The following is a 26,436-nucleotide window of genomic DNA, read 5'->3' as shown; positions in this document are numbered from 1 at the left end:
CCCGATTTTCTAACATAAAAATTGCGGATTTTCAAGATGGCAGGCGTAACGAAAATTGCAACGGTGATGTCATAATCCTAAAAGAGGCTTATCGGAGGCTGTAGTTAAGGATGCTTAAGCCTATATCAGGAATTTGTGTTCTTTCTAAGGCAAAAGACTTTTGTGGTTTTTCGAAATCCTAATTTTTCCTCGAAACGGGAATTTTTCCCTCGAAAACGGGAAATTTTCCCTCGAAAACGGGAAATTTTGAGTCATTTTGAGTCAATTTTGAGGAATTTTGAGGAATTTTGAGTCAAAGATGGCCGCCGTGACGTCACAAATCCAAGATGGCGGACAGACAATCACAATCCACACAATCCACAGCCTGAAGCCTGTTTCAGTATGCCCTATTAATATACTACTCGTGTGTAAAATGTCTACATGTATTGATTTTAGATTTTTTTCCAATTTGGCTGTGATTGAAACAACAGCTTGCAAAACTTTGCCTCGTCGACAAAGGCGCGGAAGATTTTACACGCCTTTTTACACGCTTTTACACGCTTTATATTAGCTTCATCTGTATGTTTGTAACCGACTCCTTTGCACTCGATTTTGACCCACTAAAAAAGACAGATTTAATCTAAACTTCGTATACTTATCGAGGACCGGTGACAATACACTAATTAATAAGTTTATCTCATTATCCTGATTAGGATCGACATGATTAAATAATTTCCTCTCCCAGCCTCTGTGTGTCGGCGTGCAGTCGGCGCATGCGTACCGTCTTCCTACTTTACAGCTCGAGCATATTAGTATTATTACAATATATCCTCGACAATTGGTTTGTTGGCCGAGCGGATTAAGGCGCGGGTCTTCGATGACGTCAACCTATGGATTCACCGGTCGTGGTGTGCCAAAAATTCCCTCAGATTAGCATTTCCAAAACCTTTTGCTTCAATTTAAATTTACTTTGTTTCTCCTAAATATTTGTCATATTTAAACTTTTCCCTTCTCAGTCTCACTCCCATTTTAATTTTGCCAAGCTGCTGGCAGTCCTTTCCCAGTCTCCCTCAGCACAGGATAACTGTGTCCAGCCGACTCTGCTGGACAGACTTTAGTTCCCACCGGCCAGAACATGCCCTGGCGTGTTATCTAGTACCTCCTGATCGATTCTGTCACGAACTCACGTTTTGTTCTGTGCTTCGGCAAGCTTCTCAGAGTCGGCTTCCGACCTGAGACTCAGCTGCGGTAGGCGAGTTAGGTCAGGCCTCTCGGCCCAAGTTACACCCCGGCCAGGCACGTAGCCTCGGGCCGGAGCCCCGTTTTCCCACTGACTGTGCAAACCCCGCCCCCCCTCCTTGCACCACCATCCCTGTTCAGAGAAGTGCTCCTACCAAGGTCTTCCTTTTCGCAGCTATACCGCAAACGATACCTCTCGGTGGTATCGTGAACTAAAGTTTAAATCTCAATTCCGTCTTTACCCGCCTGAGCGCAGGACATTCGCGCTCTCTGCAACCTATGTCTCGACCACGAGCCCATCTACTTCCCCAGCCTCTCGTCTCGGAGCGCCAGTGTCGCCCCTTTGGTCCTAGCTTATGTGCAGTGCTTCCACCGCGATCTCTCGTGGCGGCCTCGGCAACCAACTGCACTTAGTTCCGTAACTCGCCACGAGAGTGACCCCCGTCCCAGCCTGTTACACCCATCTACGAGTTGCCCCTTGACTGCCGTCCAACTGCAATACACACATACCCCCCTTCCCCCGGTTGATGCATAGGCCCCTATCTGACAGGGTACCAGCCAATCAGAGCCCCGGATCCCCCTCTTCTTTGCCCCCAGGCGCCTTTCGGCTTTTTAATGTACTGCGCTTCCCATGATGAGAGGAAGTCGTCGTCCTGTCTCGACCGAGCCCAGATCGTGTCCTGGAACGTCGTCCGCGAATTATTTCGCTAGTTAAATTTTGTTTCGAGTGATCTCTCCAGTTGGCTACTTAGTATGTAGTCGCTTTTGACCCGGGAGTGTTCCCGAAATATTGTATTTTCATTATTGATTTTAAGCAGTATTCGGTAGTGCCCGAAGTGTATAGTAGTTTTGCTCGACACCCGCGGTCGTGTCACATTTCCTGCATGGATTAATCTGCGAGTGGCAACCCACGATGGTGAGTAATAATTTACGCCCCATTCCACAATAGTTAGTCTGACGTTCCCCTTTTGTTTTTATATAGTTGAAAACTTACAATATTCTAATTTTACACTGTGCTTCTGTGCAGTGGGTTTAAATACCACCCCGGGCGTCTCCCGAGTTCCAAATTCAACTACAGATGCAACCCTTGCTACCAGCGACCCTGCAGTGGGCTTCTCTTTCTTCTCGGCCACCATTTTTCTCCTTCTTGACGACATGCGCCAGCCAACAGGACTATGAAATTAGTATGTAATCACTGTTAAGGACAATAACATTGTTTTGTTACAACAAAAATTGTAAATGACAGCAGTATCGAAATTGATCTGGTTTAGCATGATTAAATAATAATGTTATTTCAGAAATAATTTAATATAAGGGTACAAGTGGAGTTGGTATGGTTATAATTCGATATTGTATCCTACTTTTTATAATGTATGTTAACTTGCGTTGGATCCCCGGCCGGGCTAGGATAAGTTGCAACATTTGGTAACTTAACGAGAGAGGAACTTCGTAATCACACGATTTCAATTATATTAAAATGAGGTATAAACATGGTTAAATTAAGACTGCATTGTAATAATGGAAATTTCTGTGTAACAAAAAGAGGGAGAAATAATTGGATCTAATATATATAATCCTATGTCAACAATAAAATGAATATGCTTATAAACTAACACCGTAGTCTTTAAGATTTTTTTTGCCTTGTCGATCCTCAAACACTCAACCTGTTCTCCAGTGAGTGCTCTAAATTCATCTTGTTTCCACTCGTGTCACCTCTGGGAGATGCTATGGTATTAGGGCTCGCTCTCAACTTTTGCTCAGTGCTTCCAAGCTTTTGCATTTTAGTACTTATAGAAACATGTGATACACGAGTTGGTTACAGTGGGTTCTAATCGTGTCCACGGGTGAAATAAGATATATTTTTTTGTTTTCTTATCAACAAATTTTGGGTTTGGTGCCGTAAATCCAACTGTAATTCGTCTGGGACTTAGCCAAACCTTCTATTCCAACTAAAAAGTGAAAAATAAATATAGTTTAAAAAACTAATAAACACGCTTTTAAAGCACATCGAACTAAAAAGTGAAAATAAATTTTAAAATAAGCTTAAAGCAATAATAAATGAAAAATACTAGTATTATTGTGAAAAAAGTGTGGGGCGCTTTGTTCCATATTTATCGTACATCGAGCGGATATTGGAGTCTATCCTAAAGGTCATTGAACCCGCGAATTTTTCCTGTCTCTAGGTGTTACACATCACTGGCGAATACTGAAATACTTGCTCATATTTTTCCCCCACCCCGGAAAGTAAGGGTGGGGGTGAGCGAGTGCTGCGACACCTGGCGGCCCTGTGTGCAGGCGGGAGCGGCTGCAGCGGAGCCACGTGACCCCGCCCCCATGCTCAAGTGGACGGTGGGGCAGCGGCGGGAGTCGGGGGGCGGCCGCGCGTCCTCAGCCGGGGGCGGCCCGTGCCTCAGCATCCGGCGGGCGGCGGCGCGCCTCTACCAGTCGCGCCGCAGCCGCACGCCGTCCCGGCCACGCGGCAAGGAGAACCGCCAGGGTGAGTGCGCCAGAACCACCCTGCTCCCTCTACTAACTCTCAACTACCACCCTGCTCCCTCTACTGTGTACTTGCTCATTTGTGAACTTACTCTCTCGCATACGTGTTCACTCGCAAACTTGCGGACTAGAATACTTGCAAATACTTATTCTAATACACTCGCATAACTGTACACCCATATGCCCGCTTATGCACTTTCACAAATCACACACGCACGGGAAAACAATCGCTACTTAAAAACTGTCAAAACTTCATATGGATTTTAAGTTTTACAGTTTACCTGTAACTGTAGGTGAGTCGATAACTTTAGACGAAAACAGTTGGCATATAAAATTTTTAATTTTTACATTGAGTAAAAGAATTTAATTTTTTTTACATAAAAAGTTATTATTAATGAATATAAAATGGTTGCATTGAGTAGCAATAGCATTGTTCTGGTAGTACAATGTGTATTTGTGTACTTAACATATTTTATAATCCTCTCTCTGAAATTTCATTTATAACACGTGGTGCCCACGCACCATAACATCTTTTGTTTGATACTTTCTCATTGGTTAAGAGTACTCCACGAAAACTATGCCAATCACAGAAGTATTCGGAATGTACCTCATTGTTTTGAAATTTAGCCTGTGGCATAATCAAACCGCGTAATCAAACCGTAAAATAATATGATCGATAATTATGTGTGTGTATTTAGTGGATATCAGTCCGAAGGCTGATTTCATCACACCAAGCACCTTACATCTTCTAACTCCTGGCATTGACGTTTTAATTTAATACAATTTCTTGGACGTACGCCGTTGTAGTTTTGTACTGTTTTGCTATGGGAAAAATTCATAAATGCAATATAAGAAATAAAAATATAAACTCACAGAAAAAAGTCTAAATCAGATGTCAAACAGATGGACCCAACGATGGATGTAAATAGGTTTTATGGTCAACACAAAGACGACAGCACAAATTAACACATTCTAAATTAAATATCAGACAGCAAAAGAATTCCTTGCAATGAATCTAGTCATGTAAAATATTTTAACTTCACAGAAAACATAGTGGGCTAACATGGACGAGACGATTTAAACAATAACTGTAAATGCAGACTGACAAAAAAACCTGGACTACGAAGCTAAACATACGAACACAAGGATGAAAACAAACAATATTATGGGCAACACAACGACAACAGCGACGGACACAGAATATTCCCTACGACAACACAGTTGCAGCGTTTCGGGAACTGGCTTCTGTTCCCGCCATCAGGCCAGACAGATAATGGAAAACAGGAGGTATGTTTGTTCAACTTCCTCCCCGAGCGCAGCCAATGGCAGATGAGGGCTCCCCTGATTGGCCGCGCACCTAACAGCTGGTGTGTTGCTGTGAGGGTTGCTGATAAATTGGTTTCTTTTATAATTAAAGGTATTCATATATTTTTTTAATTCAATACTTTGTTGACTGATAATAGTGTAGTTTCTCAAAATGCTGATTCCTTTAGTTTTTTTTTAATTGGGTGTTCTTCTCGTATGAGTGGTAGAGCATTGTCCCAGAGTATGTCATGGCTGTTTCCCCAGCCACTCGGTCGGGAGTCAGTCAGCCCTGGTTAAGCCCGAGTGGTCCTGTGACAGGAAAATGCCACCCAACAGCTTAAGAGAACACTAGTAACCTACACAACGCCGAGAAGTAGCAATTAGCCAAGAGTTAGGGAGCCCTTCCATTTCCACTCCGTAGCCCACACAACCTGTGTTGCATTATATTAACCGATTAAACTATGAATTACGACATGTATGTAGCCAGCACTGATATTGCATATTTAAAAGTTGAAACACGACTATTCGAGGTTTGTTTTCGCTCCAATAGCTTAACCGTTCTGTACACAATCAAGCCACTGTGCCTTTATCAAGGTCAGATGCTTCCTATTTCTTGAGCTGGGTTTGCACATGACAGCTTCAATTTTTCTTCTAACGATTTTTTACTGTTTCAGGGAAAGCAGTTATCTCTCAGATTGAATTGAATTAGACGTACTGTTACAGGCTTGCCATATCGAAATGAATTCCAGCTTGCTTCAAGCTTAACTTCAAAATTACGACACTTATTTTCATTCGTAAATTTGCAGTATGCTAAACTATACTCAAGCTAAGTTAATTTGTTATTGCAACAGTAATTAAAAATTTATTCTAAGCTTAATTCAATCTCGATTTCAGCTAAACTACCATCGTAGTCTTTTGCAGCCACTGTCTTCTAAAGTGGTTTGGCATAAACACTGTTTAAAAATTTTCATCTTAAATTTACAAAGAACGCTATTTACAACGCTATTTACTTGAAAACTTTTGACTAAACTTCACATGGGCTTTAAGTTTTACATTTTCATTGTAACTGTAGGTGAGTCGATAACTTTAGGCGAAGAAATTTGGCATATAAAATTTTTTATCTGTACTTCGAATAAAATAACTTAAGTATTTTTTTAACATAATAAGTTATTATTCATGAATATAAGACGATTACATTAAGTAACAAGAGCATTGTTCGGGTGGAGTGACGTGTATTTGTGTACTTCACCAATTCCATATAGCTCTCTCTGAAATCTAATTTACAACGCTATTTGCAAATTATCCAGGATAATAACGGACGCTGAATTCACTTACTTTGAAAGAAGAATTCCAAAAGAATATTCTGGACATGTTAGTAAAACATTAAGAGACTGGTGGTCTACGGCAAGAAGGCTCGTTTGTTGTCCTAGGTTAAATACTGAATACGCAAGGGGGTGTTTGAAATTGCGAAGAGCGCTTGGTTTTTTCCAGTTGGATTGTCGGTTGAAAGGTGGGTACACCACCTGTATAACTCCCGGAAAGAGGGGGGGGGGGGGCTGAATAATTGTATCCCCTCGGAAAGGGTACATTTCATACTTTTGGTGGCGGTAGTGTAGCTGGGTATAAACTGGAAAGGTACCCTTTTCCGATTCCTTAAAATGTTTCGGTTTTAATGCAAATATGCACTGGAAAGGTATCCCCTCGGAAAGGGTACCTTTCAGGATTTTCTGTACAATGACATATCAGAAAATAAACTGGAAAGGTACATTTTGCGATTTCTTAAAATGTTTTAGTTTTAATGCAAATATGGCCTAGGAAAGGTATCCCCTCGGAAAGGTTAGGTTAGATTAGATTAGTTTAGGTTAGGTAAGAGGGGATAACTTTCACAATTTTAAAGCAGAAAATAATATGCATTTGAATAAATCGGAAAGGGTACCTTTCCAGTTTCTACCCAGCTACACTACCGCCACCAGAAGTATGAAAGGTACCCTTTCCGAGGGGATAGAATTCTATCGTCCCCAGCTCCCGGCAGCGGTGAAGGCGGAGGGATTGCGGAGTGAGGGCTGAGGGCTGCTTGCAGGAGGGGCGGACAACTGCGGCTCTCCGCGGACCAGGGACAGCGTCTACATGCGTCTGGACGCGCTGCCCGCCGCCCTACGTGACGTCAGCAACCGGCCGGCAGAGGGCGTCGAGTCGCCGGCCAAGAGGCGGCGTCGCTCCTCCGCGCGGCCCAGGTACTGCCATCTGTACCACTTGCACACGTGGCCAGAGGGGAACTCTACAGCGTCAACTGTTTCATGAATATTAACACTGGAAACCTTATTTTCACAGACAAGAGAGCCAAATGCCCGATCGCGCATCTTCGGTATTTTTTTGTTCATTGTAAATGTGTTGATAAAAGGATACTAATGGCCAATTAGGTAAGCTATATTATTAATACTTTAAAACATTGTGGACGGTTGATTTGGTTAGGATAGCTACATAAAAGATACGGGGAAAAAAAGCATGAACTTCGGGGAACTTCGGGTTTTGGCTCTCTCGTCTGTGAAAAGAAGGCTTCCTTCTCAACACGATGTGTACACAGAGAAAAAAAGATTTGTTTGAAAGAAACAAATATTTTTTTTGACGTGATAACGTCTTACAAATCGACGAACGCCGGCTGCACGCACGAAAAACTGTCACGTTCCGCCTGAGCCGAGCGTGCAAGAACCGGCCAACCACCGTGTGAGAAAAATATTCTATAATATCAAAACAGGTAACAGCGGGCTTTTTTGAACTAATTGTTTGTGATTATATTCAAACAAATTATTTAAATTAAATTTGCAAAAACTGTAAATAGTAGGTATTTGAAAATGAAAAAAAGTATGCAATTTTTCATCAATGTTTTCTTATGACGTTATCATGTAAAATTGTTTTCCGTAAACTGACTTTACAGACAACCCCCTTTTTATTTATGGCGAAACAAACATTTACATGCCGTAACAAAATATTTTGTACCCCAAACAAACTTATTGAGGAAAAAAATTGATTTGTTACACTTAACCAAATATAATGTTGAGTTTGAAAAACATCATTTGGTTGTGGTCAACAAAATCTTTCCTACTGCAAAACATTTCTTTTAATGAATAAAATATATTTATTTCACCATATACAAACAAATATTGTGTTGAGGTAAACAAACCTTTCTCTCGGTGTAGTATTGTGGCCCTAGCCTCTGGTCATTGCCGAAGCTCTAACACCTTCCCGATCTTAAAAAGAGGGGGTGATCCCTAGCATGTATAAACGAACTGGAAGTTTCTATCACCCTACCCTGATAGGGCGCACATGTGGGAGGGAACCGTGAGAATGCCGGCCGTAGGTCGGAACAATCTGAAATATAATTCATGTTCAATAGTCAGTTCCAAATCCTGGGTTTTAGTTTCTTTTCGAGATTTTGAAGTGAAAACTTCTTTAGCCGCGTTGAGCGATTTTTAGTAGGGGCAAAACTTATGGGTTCGCGTCACCGACATGCTAGTGACGTGTCGCGCCAGACTGGCGAATCGCAGTGGCCTGTGTACATGTATACGCATATATACGGTAATATATTGTATATAATCGACTGTATCAAGTGCGTGTTGGACTCTTTTTTGGATGGGTAAAATCTTGTGAGTTCGCATCAACGACATGCTGTAGTAGCAGTAAGTGAAATTAATTTGACCACGTGAATACATGACCTAGGTCTGACATCACTGGTAAGTCATAGCTAGGTAATGAATTTCTACGTAATTTTTACATACCACTGACATCTGTTTTGACTAAAAAATGATGCAAGGATAAATGATATCATACTGACGTACTGATATAATACCAAAATCATTTTCTTACGTACATTTGACGTAGAAATGATTTAATATTACACATTTACAAACAAAGTTTAAGCTTTCACTTCTGTTGACAGTCCCCATGACTGTTTTTTTTTTAGTTTTTTTTAAGTTTTTATTGGAGCCTTTTCATTAGGCCTATATACTTAGTTTAAAAATTTAGTCTGCAAATGAAATGATTTAATTGATGACGTTGCTGCTCCAGTAGCGATTTCTAGCGGTGAGTGCGGAAACTATGTGTGATTAGAGTCCAGAAACGTAGTTCAAACCACAATTCGCATATATTTATTACGCTTGGTTTTATTTTCAAACAATTGTACTTTGAATTTCGTGTCTGAGATTCGTATTATGAGTGTAGTTGTAACATGGTAACTCATGAATTTTTTCGTTACCGAGGTTAGATGTCACCTACTCATCTCTTGCGAGTACTGAAAGATTCGCACACATTTTGTTGTGTTTTTTTTTGCGATTACTTTTACTTATGGGCTATTTCTGAAGTTTTATCACGATACCTACCTCCCTTTCACTTCTTGTTTTTCCACAAGTATTTTCAACAGATATTCATTTACTTAGTGTAATATCATGGGTAGGTATAAAAAGGCGCACACGTCATCGTTATTATCATCACTTACGCGACATTTTACACATATTACATTACGCTAAGTGAATATCTGTTGGAAATATTTGTGGCAAAACACGAAGCGAAAGGGAAGTATCGAGATTAGTTCATTGCTATGTTTAAAAAGCCTGAACTGATATAGCCTACTATGAATTTATTTTTAAATACCTGTTTTATAGGAAACTCAAAATCACGATAAAATGTTTTATTTACAAGATTGCGCCAACATACAAACAAGGCATCGTATCTCACTAAAAGGAAGAAAGAATATTTTAATGAAACCAATTATTAATTAGATACGTCTTAGATTTAATGTTTTGTGTTTTGTTGTTAAATGACATCGTACGTAATTCGGGCGTATCTTTGATTTTATCTATCAAATTTTTCAGAAAAAAATCATTCACGTTAAAAAAAATTGGTTATTATATTCGTAAAAAAAAAATTTAGCCACCATACAAACAGTCTTTTTAATAAATCTATTAAAAGAACCATATTAAGGTAAGATGCCCGAAGTTCGTCCCCTGACCTAATATCGTCCCCCATGGTTTCCGGACTAGTAAGAGCCGCATTTTAGCGGCAGTTGATGGAACTCGGAGGGAACAACGCAGTAGACATCTAGTAAGGCGCGCAAGCGGGTCACTTTCTGCGCTGTGTAGTAATTTAAGTTTGTATTTTATAGCAAAGAGAAAAACCTGTTAATTATACTTTGTTCAAGGACATTTTCTATTGAAAGGTAAGTTATTTTTTCGCTTCAACATAGCAATGTATTACTTATAACCTCTATTTTCATATTCATGTGCCATTTCGTTTTGTTCGTGTTTGTGTTGGGAGAGACAGACGGCCATTTTGAAAGACTCGACCTGTCCAATTTCCGTCCCCATGTACAGTGCCTAATTTCGTCCTGGGGACGAAATTTAGACCAGTGTTTCAAAGGCTGTTAAAAAATAAATCCAGTGCCATATATCACACAGACCTATGTTCCAGCATAAGTTTTATAAATAATTATGAATTACACATTATTTAATGCGCTTTTGAAGAAATATTAATTTCGAACCTTTTTTTAAATGTTATTTAACAGCACAGAGCTGCCTTTGTTATACATAACAATATGAATTTCACTACAAGCTATAAGGTTTTTAAATACATAATTATAATTTTGTCTTCTGTAATGACAGCAGCATTGTATTATTAAAGGGAAATTATCTCTTATATTAATGGTTGTTTATTTGCTCTTCACTGTTTGTCCTTACACAGCTTGAATTGCGATTTGTGGCCTATTTCATACATTTCAGATGGGAAACGGAAAACATGGAATAAAGACTCTATGATCGCTGCAGTGAAAGCTGTAAAAGAGAAGACTATGGGCTATAAAACAGCATATAAATTTTTTAATGTTCCAAGAGCGACGCTGAAAGATTATGTCAAATCAGAGCTGTCTGCTGATATGAGGAATGTGTACAAAAGAAAGTTGGAAGACACCCAGTGCTACCAGAGGCAGTAGAAAAATTGTTAGTCCAATACTGCTTGGAGATTGAAAACAACTACTATGGATTGACGGTCAGTGATCTAAGGAGAAAGGCTTATCAGTTAGCACTAAAGAATAATCTACCACATCCCTTTTAAAATGAGACAAAGAGCGCAAGGTAGAAATGGAAGTGACTTTTCTTTAAAAGGAACCCATGCCATACAATAAGGCGACCTCAGAATTTATCAATCGCAAGAATCCAAGGTTTCAAAAAAGAAAACGTATACACTTTCTTCTTCATTTGAAAAAAGAGCTGGAAAAAATAGATTTTGATGGAACAAGAATTTTTAATGTAGACGAGACAGGTACTTCCATCGTCCAGCACAAGGCAAGTAGAATTGTACCAGCAAAAGGAAAGAAACAAGTGCATAAGCTTTCTTCAGCCGAACGAGAAGTGAAAATAACTGCTGTGACATGCATGTCTGCTGCAGGGCAGTATGTTCTACCACTGCTTATATTCCCCCCAAAAAAACTGGCAAATTGAATTACTTGATGGAGCTCCTGCAGGGATGATCGGTGGGTGTAGTGAGTCGGGCTGGATCACTGCAGCCATATTTTCAAAATGGTTTGACCATTTCATTTCAATTGTTAGGCCATCGAAGGAGAAACCAGTGGTACTTGTTCTCGACGGGCATTTTACCCACACACGGAACAGAGACGTCAATGATGAAGCTCGTGAAAATTATGTCTCAATCATGTGTCTCCCTCCTCAATCGACAGATAAGTTGCAGCCACTCGATGTTGCATTCATGTTTCCCTTAAAGTCATACTACGCCAAAGCCATTGAAAATTGGTTAGCCAACAACCCAAACAGGGTTGTGCGAAAGCTGCAGGTCGCGAAACTGTTTGCAGAGGGTTACCAACGTGCTGCAACCTTGCAAACCGCAGTAAATGGATTCAAGAAAACAGGAATTTTTCCGTTCAATCCAGAAATATTTACCGAGGACCAGTTTCCAACCCTAAACCCAGAAGTCGTAACTGAAAATAGGAGAGCAGAAGAAACTCCAGTACAACCAGTGGTCAGTTCAAAAGACTTGCGAGATGTGCCAATAATCCAGCTATCTACATTCAACCGACCTGGGACAGCAATTCTGGTGACAGGAACTCCACATAAAGGTAACGTACAAGAAGCTCAGCAAAAGAAATGAAATGCAAGAAAGACATCTCAACACAAGGAACCAAACAAATTGCGAAAGAGACTTGCTTTGGATCTTTCTTCATGTGATCCCTCATCTCAACAGGGTAAGCTTACATCAAAATATTCAGTTGAAGTAGTAAAGGCATCTACATCCACTCTCAAAGAGAAGACTAAGAAAACAGCGAAAGCAGCTAAACGATCAAAGAAGAAACAAGTTGTCTCTGACTCTTCTAGTTGTGATAGTGATTGTGTTTCACTTGTTTCAACTTATGACGAAGACAGTGAGAACGATGTTAATTGTCCTTTTTGTTGCAAACTTTTTCTGCTGACCATCGTGGAGAGAAGTAAGTAAAATGTACAAAATGTTTCAGTGGTGCCATGAACTTTGTACATCCCATTCTGAATAGGCAAAATTCATTTGTATCTTTGCCTGGACAGTTAAATGAAATTCTTAAATTATTTCTTGAAGTAAGTCAAAACTTGCAAATTTTTATTTATTTTTACCATTTGTCTCGAATTTTCATGGATTTAGTTCTCTTTTTACAGATTTTAATATTTTGAATATTCAGTTAAAATATTACTTTTCTATTTTATACAAATATACAATAACGTGTGTTGCTTTAATACATTTCTTAACAATGTTAGTAGGGAGAGTAGGCTGGTTCTGGGCCAATGTAAACATAGAAATGTAAACACAGTGCCAGAACCACCCTGGGCGCCGCCATCTTGTTTCATGGGCGCCGCCATCTTGTCACGTGGGGACCACCATTGTTGTTGAAATCGGCTACCAGGGCGCGCCGGTAGGCCGCCAACTTAGTTCAGCCTTTAGTTACCGGAGCGCGCCACCGTCGCTCCGAAGGCAGGAATTGTATACAAAAAAACCTGGGCGTTAGGTGGATTCGATCCCGGGGACGCACCAACATCGTGGCCACGAGGTGGACGCCTTGACCACTAGACCACAAGACCATATGAAGTATGGGGAATAAAATAACGAACATATGCCTTAAAGAAGCTATGCTTAAAAGAAGCTATGTCTTTAAATTCCGAAAAAAACAATGCTTAAATCACGAAAAAATATATATATATGTCTATAAAACCGCCCCCCACCCCCACCACTCCACAACCACCATATTGTTTAAAAAAATATGCTTAACCCGCCATGTTGTATTCGAAAATAAATAAAATACCGCTAAGTCTAAATTACGAAAAATAAATATGTATATAAACCCACACCCACCTCCACCCAAGTATGCCTAAAAGAAACCCCCGCCATACTAGCTATGCCTAAACCGCTATGCTTAAAATACCTGCCATAATGTATGCTTAAACCGCCATGTTTAAATGACAAAAAATATGTTTAAAAGCCCCGCCACTCCACAACCGCCGCCATGTTGTATGCTTAAACCGCTAGGATGTATGCTTAAAGCAAACCCCCCACCATTATGCTTAACCACCATGTCTTAAAAAAATATGTCTATAAACCCCCCACCACTCCACAACCGTCATATCTAAATATGCTTAACCCGCCATGATGCATTCGAAAATAAACGTCTACAACCCCCCACTCCGAGTGTGCTTAATCACCATATTGAAATTTCGAAAATAAATAAAATATCGCTATGCTTAAATTTAAAAAAAAAAATACAGTCATACTAGCTATGCCTAAACAGGTAACTTTCGAAAATAACCACCATGTTTAAAAGCCCCGCAATACCAGCTATGACTAAAACAAACATAACCTCAAAATCCCGCGCAGAGAGAGCGAGATGTAGCCTGCTGGAGCGTCACTCGTAAACTGCGCAATTATAATCCCCACATCACATTATAAGCATAATAATGTCTTTAAAAACAATAGTGTGTGTGTGCAACACACCAAGTAATAAGCATAGTTACTATTACGTCGAGTAAAATAAGCATAGTTAAAATATATAATATTGCATAAACAATGTATAAACATATTTAAATGTAATAATATTGTTACAGAAATGTGTTTACCTGCTGGGTGACAGTGAGAGTGTTTACCACAGAGAAACAAGGTCAGGCCATCGCTGCGTACAGGAAAGGAGCAAGCACAAGGAATATACAGAGGTGGAAAAAGAAATAATGTAGACAACACACGGGTAAAAACGAATGTTGGTTTTATTTAACTTTTGGTATATTTATATAATAGCCACGTCGCTCATCCACGGTTGGCTGACAACTCCAACCCCGAAGGCCCCGCCAACTCTTCAACGCCCTCGGCGCGCGGTCGAGTAATCGCTGCGGCCTTCACGTTCCCGCGGTGGCTGTGGCTCACCCTCCTCCGCAAAGAACAGCTCAGCTAGCTCTCTCGGTATAAGGGCTGACATATCAGCACATGTTACAGCCATCTCGTGTTGGGGAGATCTGCAGAACAATACATAAGCAGTAGCTACAGCATACCCCAAGCGTGTAAAGAGAGAAAATAAATATGGGGTGAAATGAATTACGTTAAGAATTGGAAATAGAAAATATGTTAAAAATTTTTTTAAATAAATTATTTGTGTAAAAGAAATAAATTTTAAAATGCATGAAAATAAATTACGTTAAGATAATTTTAAAAAAAAATAATTACTTGTGTAAAAGAGATTATGTCAAGATATGTAAACAGAAAATACGTTAACGTTTGTATAAAATATGTTAACATTTCTTTTTTTAAATAAATTACGTCAAGAATTGTATAAATTACTTGTGTAAATTAAATTATATAAACATGTGTAGATAAAAAATTACGTAAGAATTGTAAAGAAAAAAATTACATCAACCTTTGTAAAATTAAATTACATGTTTAAAACAAAATACGTTAAGACCATTCTAACTTTAAAAAATATTATATAAATTACGTTAAAATCACGTGTGTATAAAATACGTTAAAACCATTCTAGCTTAAAAATATTATGTTAACATTTGTAAAATAAATTACTTGTGTAAAAGAGATAACTCTTTTGTAAATTAAATTACTTGTGTACTGTGACATACCAATAGGTTATTCTCCACGTGCAATGGTGGGAGGATCGAAGCGCTAGGCCACCCCATCACTCGGAGACGACAGCATAGCTGAACGTAACACTAGGAAAGGGCTAATCATGGTCCGGGGAAAGGCGTAGGTCCTTATGTCCCCAAGGCAGAGTGCTGACACCGTCTTCAGAAAGCCAACGCTTATCATCTCCTGAAGACAATGCTACCTTGGTCACATGCTCCGTAAACACAGTGTGGCCTCGCGATCGGAAATGGTGTTGGGTCGCGAGAACTCGTGAATTTTGAAGCAAGCATTCCAGGTATTGAGGAAACAGGAGTGAACGCAGTGCGCTGGCCTTGACTCCCTTCGCCTTACGCGTAGAAGAACCGTCCTCCATCTTAAACGCGTAAAGCTTCGGGCGAAGACCAACAAACTCCGTGATGACATTGCCAGCTGCCTCATCCTTCATCACCCCCGTTTCACACTTATTAACCAAGGGGAAGCGTTGCCCATTACCTGGAGCATAATTTGATGTATCGAAACGGGAAGCTAAATCGGGGTGAATCGAATCGTAAATATCGTCACACACAACGTGGTAAATTAACGAATCCGTGTCCGTGTACAGGAGATGCAGAGACTGTGGAGGGAATTTCTTTTGCATGTAATTATAATGGAAATCGTAGAGAACTAATTTTGATAAATCTAAAATGGCGACACCTGTGTACAAGGGCTTATCAAAGGTAATCGTCCCTTTAAGCATCTCTATGAGGACTAAACTCTCATCGATGATTCGCCGAGCCTTGAATGTCGGACGACCAATCAGCTCAGCCGCCCCAAAAATGGAATCGTATCGTGAAACAATGCGTATATCCTTATGCTTTCGCGTATTTTCCAAACATTTTCCGTACACAGAGTTCGACAGTAATTTAAAAAACGATTTCTCAAAGGGGTTCGCAGCCTGGGCACGACGCTCAGCATTAAAGGCTATATAGTCCCTCATCCAGGCCGCCTGCGCAAACCGCAGCACGCGGTGAACCTGGCCGATGACCGCCCCATACTGAACGTAGTGCCGCAGTGTTTTGGCATGAACAATATATTTAGTACGCGGGGCGAGAGTTAACAGTAATTTACTCATACGCCCGTTTGGCGGTACGCCATTCACAGGGGCCAGAGGCAGATCTGATAGGCGATCGTGACAATCATCGGGAAAGGTCAAATCTACTTCTGCGAAAAATGATTTATCACCATCGATGTCAATGGTGTTGAAATCCCAACTCGTATACTCATCCCTGGGAACCCATTGGAAATTACCCACAGGAAGCTTATCCAACATTGTGTGAGCATACAGTGCGTTAACATCGAAATAACAAATGTATGAAGACGGAAGGCTCGGGTCGTGACTGGACATGTACACATTGTTAGCTTTCGCGTGACGTCGACTTACGTTTGTAATACCTCCACGAACGGCAGACTCTAGGAAGAGGTATATGTCCGGGTCGGTCACAAGTTCAAGACGAACACCGGTTTTAATTAAAAGTGCATCCCATGCGAGCGAGGGAGCGGTAATGTAATGTGCGGGATCAAGCGAATAATGCTGTAGGCAAACGAAACGGAAAGACTCGAATATATCTGCCAGCAAACAAGTATCCACCTTAAGGTAACTAAGTGCGTACTCTTTCAATGTGGCACAATGGAATACGTCCCAAGCCGTTTGAGCGTGAGTATAGTCCAGATCACTCACGTCCGTGCCACACATTACGTTATGGAACGCATCCTTTGGTGGTAGCGAGGCAGTCTGCAAATGCTCACTAGACTTAACAAAGTCATAGGGAAACACACCTTTACGCATAGCTAACTGAAACTGTGCGTCATCTGGAAACATTGAACGGGTGAGTTTCAACTGATCCGGCGTGAGATTGCCAGCGAGGGTTTCCAGAGATGAATTTAAAAAGTTAAGTGAATCAATAAATCGAAGACGCACAGTGCGCACGCCTCCTTGCGCATTATCTGAGACGGGTATGTATTTAGTAATACATTTGTAACTCTCTAGAGTTACGCCTAATATTTGACCTCGCCGGGATTCTCCACAACAAAGGAGCTGTCCGGCTGTGCAATCCTCCGCGAAACTAAATGCTTCATTAAAAAGTGGGCATCATAATTTTGCAAATTATGGAATACCGCGACAAGCTGTTTCTTTTGCATCCTAAATGCCAGGTTGCATTTCGAATGGGCATAACCACGTATTTCACCAGTCAAATGGCAGTGATCGAGCACCTTCTGCCCAGCCAATACCTTCTTACAATACCTTCCACATGGCAATGTGTTTGACTCGCAAGCCTTGCAGAGACGGCTGGAGTCGGCATCTTAATATGAACGGTCTTTGAATATATATCACATACCCACTTTGTCATTGAAACTAATTCGGCGACCATTTCAGCAATACAATTATCACCCTCGAATTGCACATACCTGGTCAAAGAGCTATCGTATCCACACACTAACAAAATGCTGCATGCGTATGGTACATGTTCATTTACCCGTGTGGTATTAGATGTCTCATCACCGGGTAAACAGGTGGATATCGGCTTAAGGTATGACTCTGTGTCACAGTACGCAATAAAGCCGAGGCGATCCTGTTTTGCAATATTTGTAAACTGTAAATATTTGTTCTCCTCTGTAGGGAAACAGGAACGCACTGCTTGATGCTGGCTGCAGAGAATAGTGTGTGAAGTTAACCTGTCTTCACTTGTAAAGTATTGAAGACAGCGCTCGCAAATCCATTTCTTACGATTAGAACTTGACAGTTGTGAATGCAATAATCTGGACAGACTCTTAATTGTTACAAAGTGTAGGTGCTCTGCCGCGCCACTAGAACGAATCGCTAAAATATTTACATGTCTCGCTCTTCGCTCAGAGGATACACGAAGAGGCTGGATAGAGGATACAGATTTGCCACTAAAACATTCATCAACAATACTCCCCTTACTGTCTACACAAGCCTAAATGTTAACGGCAATATTATTGTTCCTCTCGAATGTCTTAATCTGATGGAGAGTGGATGGGAAACTCAAACCAGACGTATTGAAAGCCACAAGTGGATCCCGATACGAACTGGCTCGGCTAACATTGACTTCCGCCGGCATCACACCTGCCATAACGGCATACAGAAAGCAATGCTGCTCGGGACAAACAATAGTGACACAAGCTTTCCTATTGGATAAAAACGTTGGTAATTTCGTGTGTGGCGCGCCAACGGTGAAAGCCCTATAGCTTGAAACATGTACATCCATGTTAATCAATCGCTGTAGAGCCCACCCACTGCCACGGGCAGCGAATTCGCTAACGTTCCTATTGACTTCCGGAATGAATACTGAATCATAGATTTCCCCTACCTCATCAGAAAGCATTACCGCGGCTGAGTGTGTTGTAAAATGAAATGTCTCACTCTCGCCTCCCTCCACAGATTCCTTAACAAATGGAGCCGAGAGTGAAATGTAGACTTTAAAAGGGCGTACCAAGACGGAAGTTAAGGCCAGAAAGGGAACCCTACATCTCTGTAGAAACCGGTCCAAATCGGGATCAATAGACTCAACATCATTTCCGATCCGAAAGTCCACTATCCGGTTAGCAAAAGCAGAGTCCAAGATAACACTTTCCAGGGGAGGCAAGTCGCCCGCTTCACGCGGCTCCACCCCGGACGCCCGCGCGCTGTCGCGAGTGCCCGACGTGGAAGCCTCACTGGGACGGGGTCGCTTCGCCTCGGGGGGAGTAGACATGGCGAGGAGGGGATAGACGGGAAGTTATGTTCAGCGGTACAAATAATGTTCTGGAAACATAAAATAAACATTTGTTAATATTAAAGGAAAGGGTCTTGAGCGAAGCCCAAGCTACGTGAGCGCAAACTATGTGTCGCTGTAAACATGACTGAGCGACTGTGAACTTGTTACTCTGCGCGCGCCGTAAACGCGACTGAACGCACCCCCCTCTGCTCCGTGTTGTCATGACAACGAGCCTTTCCCCGCCCCGCAGTTGGGGAGGGGAGCTCGCCCGACAGTCGGGGAGGGAGTCCGCCCAGCCGGCAGTCGGGGAGGGGAGCCTGCCCAGCCCAGCCAGCGGGAGGGACCGTGTAGAGACGTAGAATTAACACTAGCGGAGGAGACTTACCTCACGTAGCATGCGCCGACATCAAATGCAAGCAATCGCCTCCCGACGGCGGTATTTATACATGCCCAGCTGTGTCAGTCTGGGTTGGACACACTTTCACTACAAATCCGTAAACACGTACGTCACACGAACGTTTTCCGTCTTAAGACAAAATTTAGTGTGAACACATTAGTTGTTTATGTGATTAGCAAGGTCATTGCAAGGTCACGAGTAAACACATTAGTGTGGTTTGCAAGGTCATTGCAAGGTCACGAGTAAACACATTAGTGTGGTTTGCAAGGTCAAGTGTTAAGACATTAGTTATTTATTTGGTTTGCATGGTTACGAGTGAACACATTAGTGAGGTTGTCAGGGTCAAGTAGAAAGAAAAATACATCGAGACATTTTTTTAATGTTTTTAATAGCCCACACCCGTTGGAATAGAGTTACAAACTTGTTACATTGAAAACAATTTACGTATAAAGATATTACACCGAAGACAATAATACGTATATAAACAATTTTTATGTATAAACAATTTTACGTATAAAGTTATTACACTGAAGACAATGTTGACGTATAAAATAATACAAAACGTGAAAACAATTTACGTATAAAGATATTACACTGAAGACGTGTTTACATTTAAATGATATTACACGCAAATTAAAAAAATTCACTGAAATCAATTTACATATAAATTAAAAGTTATATTGAAAACAATTTAACGCATAAATGGTATTAAGCATTATTGATATTACATGTCAATACAAATGTTATGTATAAAATAAATTATATTTTTTTTAAAAGGTCTGTAAGTACTTTGCGCAGTGCGGTTCTGGCAATGTCTTACACTCTTTCGTCCATTGCTTGGTCACTGCTCACCGCTGGACCCAGGTCGCCCTCATCGAGGCCCCGCGCTCTGCAGGCGGAAGGGCGGCGTCGGCGTCTTGGCTCTACCGGTGGTGAAGTCTGGCTGCAGGCGGGCAATGGCGGCTGCGTCTCGAAGGCGTGTGCGTAGACCTCTGCACTTGTTGCGGGTAGAGTTGTATCGGTGCGTAGCATACTAACGCAGCACTCGCCGAAGCCGGGGCAGGGAATCACTTCTAGAGGCAGGTCTTCCGGTCTTGGGTTGTGTATATGTTTCGAGTGCACGGTAGAGTCACATTCTTCCGTAACATGTCTCAATGCACCCTGACTCCACTCGCTATACTCTACACTGCCTACGCTTGGAGTTACATCTGGATACGTGTTCCGGGGATTAAAGCTAGCCATCTTTACACCGTCACTGTTTCTGCACGACTGTTCACGCACGGACCTGCGTGTCTATTTAAAACAATATTTACCAGATGAATAATTAAATGTATTATGCAATCAAGGCATTCGGAACAGTTCATTGCATGATCTGTTACTTGGGTATTTAGATACGAAGGCATTGGGATGTTGTTTACTCTGGACCACCGAGCTATATTTATACCGACATCTCGGCGCTTGCGGTGACCTTGAGGTCTACCCCTCCTCTGACATTTCCGCCTTATCATTGCTCTCGGCAATGTTTTCAATCATCCATGCTCTGAGCAGCGCTGCGTTGTGGCGCGACGATACCGGTCTTGTGCCTCTGCGGTTGTTGCTGTACGTTTTATCTAATAACTTTAATGATGGGCAGCCATATTCACTTTGAACGTCCACTATGCGCACATGTTTGCGACAATGTTTAGCTAGCCAACGTTTCTGTTCGGCTCCGGCGACCATTATAGTTCCACTCAGGTGTGCCGTCAATATGTGTGGCAGGCTTGTGTAGGGAAATATTCCGTCTTCCCATTTCAGATTGTGGAAGGTGTTGGTGAGCCACGTGTTTGTTTGTTGATGTTTGCTAATTAAATGTTCCCACGCAAATGGTGGTTGAAACGAGCGCGTAATCACGTTCCCTTCCGCGTCTGCGATGCTAACTTCCTTAACGATAAACCCGTGCTGTGAGAAGAAGCCTTGGAGGTTAACACACTTCGCCATGGCGGCTGAGACACGACTGAACATACATCGCGTTTAGCTCATTATTTTAATACTTTGATCCCTCGGGTTGTATGATACTAATCTATTGTGTAGGATAATTGTGTATGCCTGTGTTAGCGGCGGTATATTGTTTGCTGCGGTAATGTCTATTTTACAATCTATGACGGTTGAGGTCAGTTTTTCGTTTTGACGTGACACGTCGAATACAAAGAGAGGGGCCTTATCTTTAAATCCCTCCGGGTCAAGTAGAGGCATATTTAGTCTACCATAGTAGCTCGCTTGAAAGTCCGAGTACATGTTATATGCAAGTAGGTAGTATCCATTCGTAAAGTTTATTGCTAGGTCCGAATATGGATACGCCTCGGAATTAAGATAGACCTTGATATATTGTAAATTACAATGGTCGAATTTAGATTTGTTTGCGGCTAGAACATTATGCCTGCCGGTTTGAAATGCTACTATTATATAACGAGGGCGTTCGCTGGAGAAACTAGATTTTACAGCCCAACTGACGCTCTGTGATGGTGGTAAACTCGGGTAAACTTCTACTCCCCACGATCTGAAAGCCATATCTATGTCGCGGCCTTTTTCAATCATTTTCAACAGCCGTGTGCGCTGGGCGGGGCTTGCCGTTACATGCGGAACAAGCCAGTTGATAGATTGCAAACTTAGTGTCACTTGCTGTGGCTGATCGCTTGTGTCCATTATAGCGTTAATATAACTGTTTGCGGTGATTATAATGAGCGTTTGTTTACAATTTATTAATATTTGTTTATAGTCTTCTGCAAAGCCTAGCAACTGGTTCAACGGAACGCATATTTCAAACTCGCCTTGCGCTGTAAGTGGTAAACTGTAGTCGCCGTCCGGACACCATCCCGCCATCTTATTTACAGATTTTTCATCACACGTGCGCGATAAATAGTTTTTCACAGTTGTCACAATTCCAACTTCACGTACCTCGTCGATTGTCACGCCGTTAAGTTCGAATGATATTCGATTTATCATATGCAGTATACCATTGTTTACGATTTTTGCATTGTCTGGTTTCTGCCCGTTTGGTTTCGTGAATGCACCGCGAATTCGCAGAAACGATTTAGCAATGTGCGTATACACGTCAGAGTTTTGTATTGCTATAACTATCTCGGAGCTTGGCTCGTACGGTCCCGCAATGTATGGTTTGTACGTATGCATTTCACATTTTGAGACTGCATCGTCAAACTGCGGTGATTGTTGCACATCGAGTATACTATATTCCATTTGGAAATACTTTGAAACCTAACTTTTCTAGGAACCTCACGTTGGCAGGTGTTAACCGCTTGATGTTTGCTTTCGTACTGGCTCTATGCCTGCTCACCCCCGCCCCTTTATGCAAACCAAAGTATCTTACGCCCATACATTTTTCAAATGTAAGCGTAGTGTAGTCACCTCGTTTCTAAAGTTGATTAATTTACCGTTCTGGTCTACCACTCTAATAACTAACTCTCGTATTTGTTGCACGGTAACCGGACTGTAAATGAGTGTTTGAGGCGTATCACTGAGCTTATATCCTGGAGGAACATTCGGGGAAAATTCGTGTATCGTACTGTTTGGTTTTCCATTAAGGAAGCTGTGGCCAATAATATTCGCCGTGATTCTAATCACATTTACCGGCATCACGTTTACGGGCTGGGTCGACTCGTGAATTTTATTCGCCTCGTAGACTTCCGGTTCGAATCCAAGCATCGGGGCTAGAGAACAGTCGCCGGTGCAGTCGATTTGTGCATTGCTGTGCAATACGCATTGTAGAGTGTTTGGATTACCTTTCAACGAAAACATTACGTCTGTGGGTAGGTGTTGTTTAATATATGTTTCAATGTCTAAGACTTCGTAGGAACCTATTGGTAATTTAATTTCTCGCGTCATCTCTTCGTTCTTCAGCTTATACCTAAACATTCGGTTGTTTTCGTCCACGTTCGGGATGGAATTGTATACTGTAAAATCCACGAGAGCGAGCTGCCATAACCCGTCACTTACGTCGATCGGTGGGAAGTGTGTTGAACACAGTTCCGATGTGTTTCCACTTAGTATTAGCGTGATGGACATGTTCTTTCGAAGCCGGTTCTCTTATATACCGAGATGAGAAACTTTATGCACAAGTGTCCGCAGTTGAATGAGTTTAACTTTTGCTGTCTATTGTAATTATATGTTATTTTGCAGCCTCTCAGATATCGGTGCATTTCTAAAGGGGGCGGCAGGTCTCCAAAACTATCGTAGTACCGAACCGTACGACCGGCCTTGGCATACGCTACCCAATGCGTTCCGGGCCCCTTACTCGTATCTTAATTAATAATACTGCTCTCGTTGTGATACGGTTTTGTGGGTAATTTATCCTTCATAAACACATTTCTAAAATGTGGAATTTTTAATTTCCTAATTGCTGTCTTTATGTCTGTGGTGGTAAGGGCTCGCTTTGACAGGTTACTCAGTATCCTCATTTCCTTTTCCCGCCCCTCTTCCTTCTTCTCCGCTTGACCCCTCCCCCTGACTTTGGGTAGGGACGCAGGTATAGGCCCGAACCGTTTTTTGCAAGCGCCCGCATTTTACTATTGTGCTGTGCGTTGTTTACGGTCTTGGCTATACCCGCCGCTCCGCCAATCAGGCTGCCTAGCGCTGCCAGCGCTGGGAAAATGAAAGGTAGTAGCCCGCCTTTTTTCGCGCGGTTTTTCTTTGTTGAAACACCGCCGCCAATCTTACGTTTTACTCTCATTATCTTATTGACTCCCCACGCTGCAATCTTTTCACCGAATTTCGTTGCGGGATTTTTTGCTATTTGTGCGGCTTGGTTCGCTAATAAACCGTCGGCTATATGTCTGTCACTTTGGTTATTACTTTTAGAATAGCTAATATCGTGGAGACGACACGCCTCGTCAAGGGAGTTGACTCCTGTATCGCCGCGTGCTAGCCTCTTGGCGAGTTTCGTTCCCGGACCGCAGAAATTATATCCTGGCAGATGTACTTCTACTGGCAGCTTGTTAATAACAGAGTTTATTATTCCTCCACCTCTTTGTACCTTATTTCGTGTACAACGCATAACACTATACTGATTCCAGTTGGTATAAGTACGCTGTTTTTATAGTTTTTTGTTTAGTTGCGTAATGGAAGTAGTGCCACAGCGCGAGTCGCTGCCTGTGCGGCTTACACAGGCTGATGAAGCCAGTGCTCGCGAGTCGCGGCATGGTTCTTTATTACCGTCGACAATACGATGTTTAATTGTCGGTCCGTCCGAATGCGGAAAAACGTGTGTCCTACTCAGTTTACTCGAGGAACCGAACGGTCTTCGGTTCGAGAATGTGTATCTATATTCAAAATCGCTGCACCAACCAAAGTATAAACGGCTGGCTACGGTTCTTAGAGCGGTGGAAGGTTTAGGATTTTTCCCGTATACAGAAAATGCTGATGTGGTACCTCCTAGCGAGGCCAGGGCCAATTCAGTGTTTGTGTTTGACGATATAATGTGTGAGAAACAAGGAATCATACAACAGTATTTTTCTATGGGTCGACACGCACATGTTGATTGTTTTTACCTAGGTCAAACTTATGGCAGAATACCTAAACATTTGCTTCGTGATAATGCGAATGTTATCGTGCTTTTCCGCATGGATATGCTTAATTTGTGACATGCCTACGATGATCATGTAAACAGTGATATGGAGTTTCGCGCGTTTAAGGATATGTGCTTCTTGTGTTGGAAAAATGAACATGGTTTTCTTGTTATCGTAAAGGTTTATCCTTTACTTCTTGGCAGGTATCGTTGTGGTTTTGATCATTTTATTGTTGCGAGTCATTGAAGGATGTCCTACAGCGTATCAAAGTTTGGAGGTGGTCCTCTGAAACGTCAGCTTGACTCGTGTATATCTCGCGATCTTGATGGGAATTGCGATTTGGGCGGAAAACGTTTAATGCGTGTGGGTATGCCAAAAGATGCTGGGGATGGTGCGAGTAAACAATATATCGACTCTGTCGCGAGTGTAATCACTCGCACGGTGACGGAGGAGCTGTTGCGTCGGTTTACGGAGCTCAATTCATCGTTAGTCAATGTACGGGATGTGCAGGTTGGTATTATCGAGTTTTTAAGTAATATGGAGTTGAAGGAGCAGCGGTCTGTGGACCAAATCAATTCTCGTCTGTCGGTACTGCCAACAAAGTTGGGTGATATGAATGTTACTTTGTTGGAGAATAAACTCGATCTATTTGAGAATACGATTATAGAAAAGGTAAACGGTATATTGGCGGAACTGATATTGAAACTTACTGCTAGTGGCGCTGACATTTCGCAACGTGTTTCTCAATTGGCCTGTACTATTGGTGTTGTTAAGAATGGTGTTGATGGATTGGTTTCTGCATCGACTGCGAGGCCTGTTGCTAAGCGGCCCACACCTCCGAGACCGCCTCCTAAAACTTAGACATTTTGTATATAAAAAGGTTTAATGCTGTATGGTTATCTTCAGTCATGTCTGCCGAGGCAAACGCTTTAGATCATGTCATACGGAACATACGTGCCAAATATATTTTGGCTAAGCGAGCGCGAATGGAGAGGGATGCGATTAATCAGGAAATGTTCAAGTCTGTTAATTCGCGTTTGGATAGTCTTGGACAGTCGTTTGTGATCCTGCAACGTGATATTGTTCCGAAACAAGAGTCTTCAGAGGTGAAGCCGGAACCGGTAATGAGTGATGGTTATGATTCTGACACTAGTATACGTCGCAATGTTATGAATGATTCATTGGGTAAATTACAGTCTTACGTACGGAGCTATAACCTTCACTCGGGTGATGGGACCTACGGTCTCTATAAACGCAACAACCATTGGTTCTTAGGGGATACGGAAGTATATTTTCACGATAATAATTTAATTCACGTCAACGAAGAATTGATACAGCCTGCTCCCGGCATATTCGAATTATTGTTTTGCCGAGTGCCGCACACCTACTCAGATTCTGCCTTAAAACAATACGGACATTTACTAGATATTACAAATGCTTATTATAAAAGGAATGATCATACGACAAAACGTTATAAAAGCGAAACGCATGCAAAGTTTGATATCATTAAAGGATTGTTTCCGAATATTGACTCATCTCAGCGAGGAAGTGGCTTGTTACAAAA

General features: G+C 41.7%; 1 protein-coding gene across 1 annotated transcript in view; it reads left to right on the top strand.

Annotated features, from left to right (window-relative positions):
* The first annotated feature begins 3,633 nt into the window (after positions 1–3,633).
* LOC134537975 (uncharacterized) overlaps positions 3,634–26,436 on the top strand; it is a 433,777-nt gene continuing 410,974 nt past the window's right edge. Inside the window, exons 1-2 of the mRNA XM_063378994.1 lie at positions 3,634–3,715; positions 7,100–7,253. Of these exons, the coding sequence (XP_063235064.1) occupies positions 7,147–7,253 (107 nt within the window). The 5' untranslated portion in view covers positions 3,634–3,715; positions 7,100–7,146. The remainder of the gene's footprint in view (positions 3,716–7,099; positions 7,254–26,436) is intronic.

Source organism: Bacillus rossius, chromosome 12, assembly GCF_032445375.1.
Source record: "Bacillus rossius redtenbacheri isolate Brsri chromosome 12, Brsri_v3, whole genome shotgun sequence".
Taxonomy (NCBI): Eukaryota; Metazoa; Arthropoda; class Insecta; order Phasmatodea; family Bacillidae; genus Bacillus; species Bacillus rossius.
The sequence above is the reverse complement of the archived record's forward strand: the minus strand, read 5'-3'. Positions and strand labels throughout refer to the sequence as shown.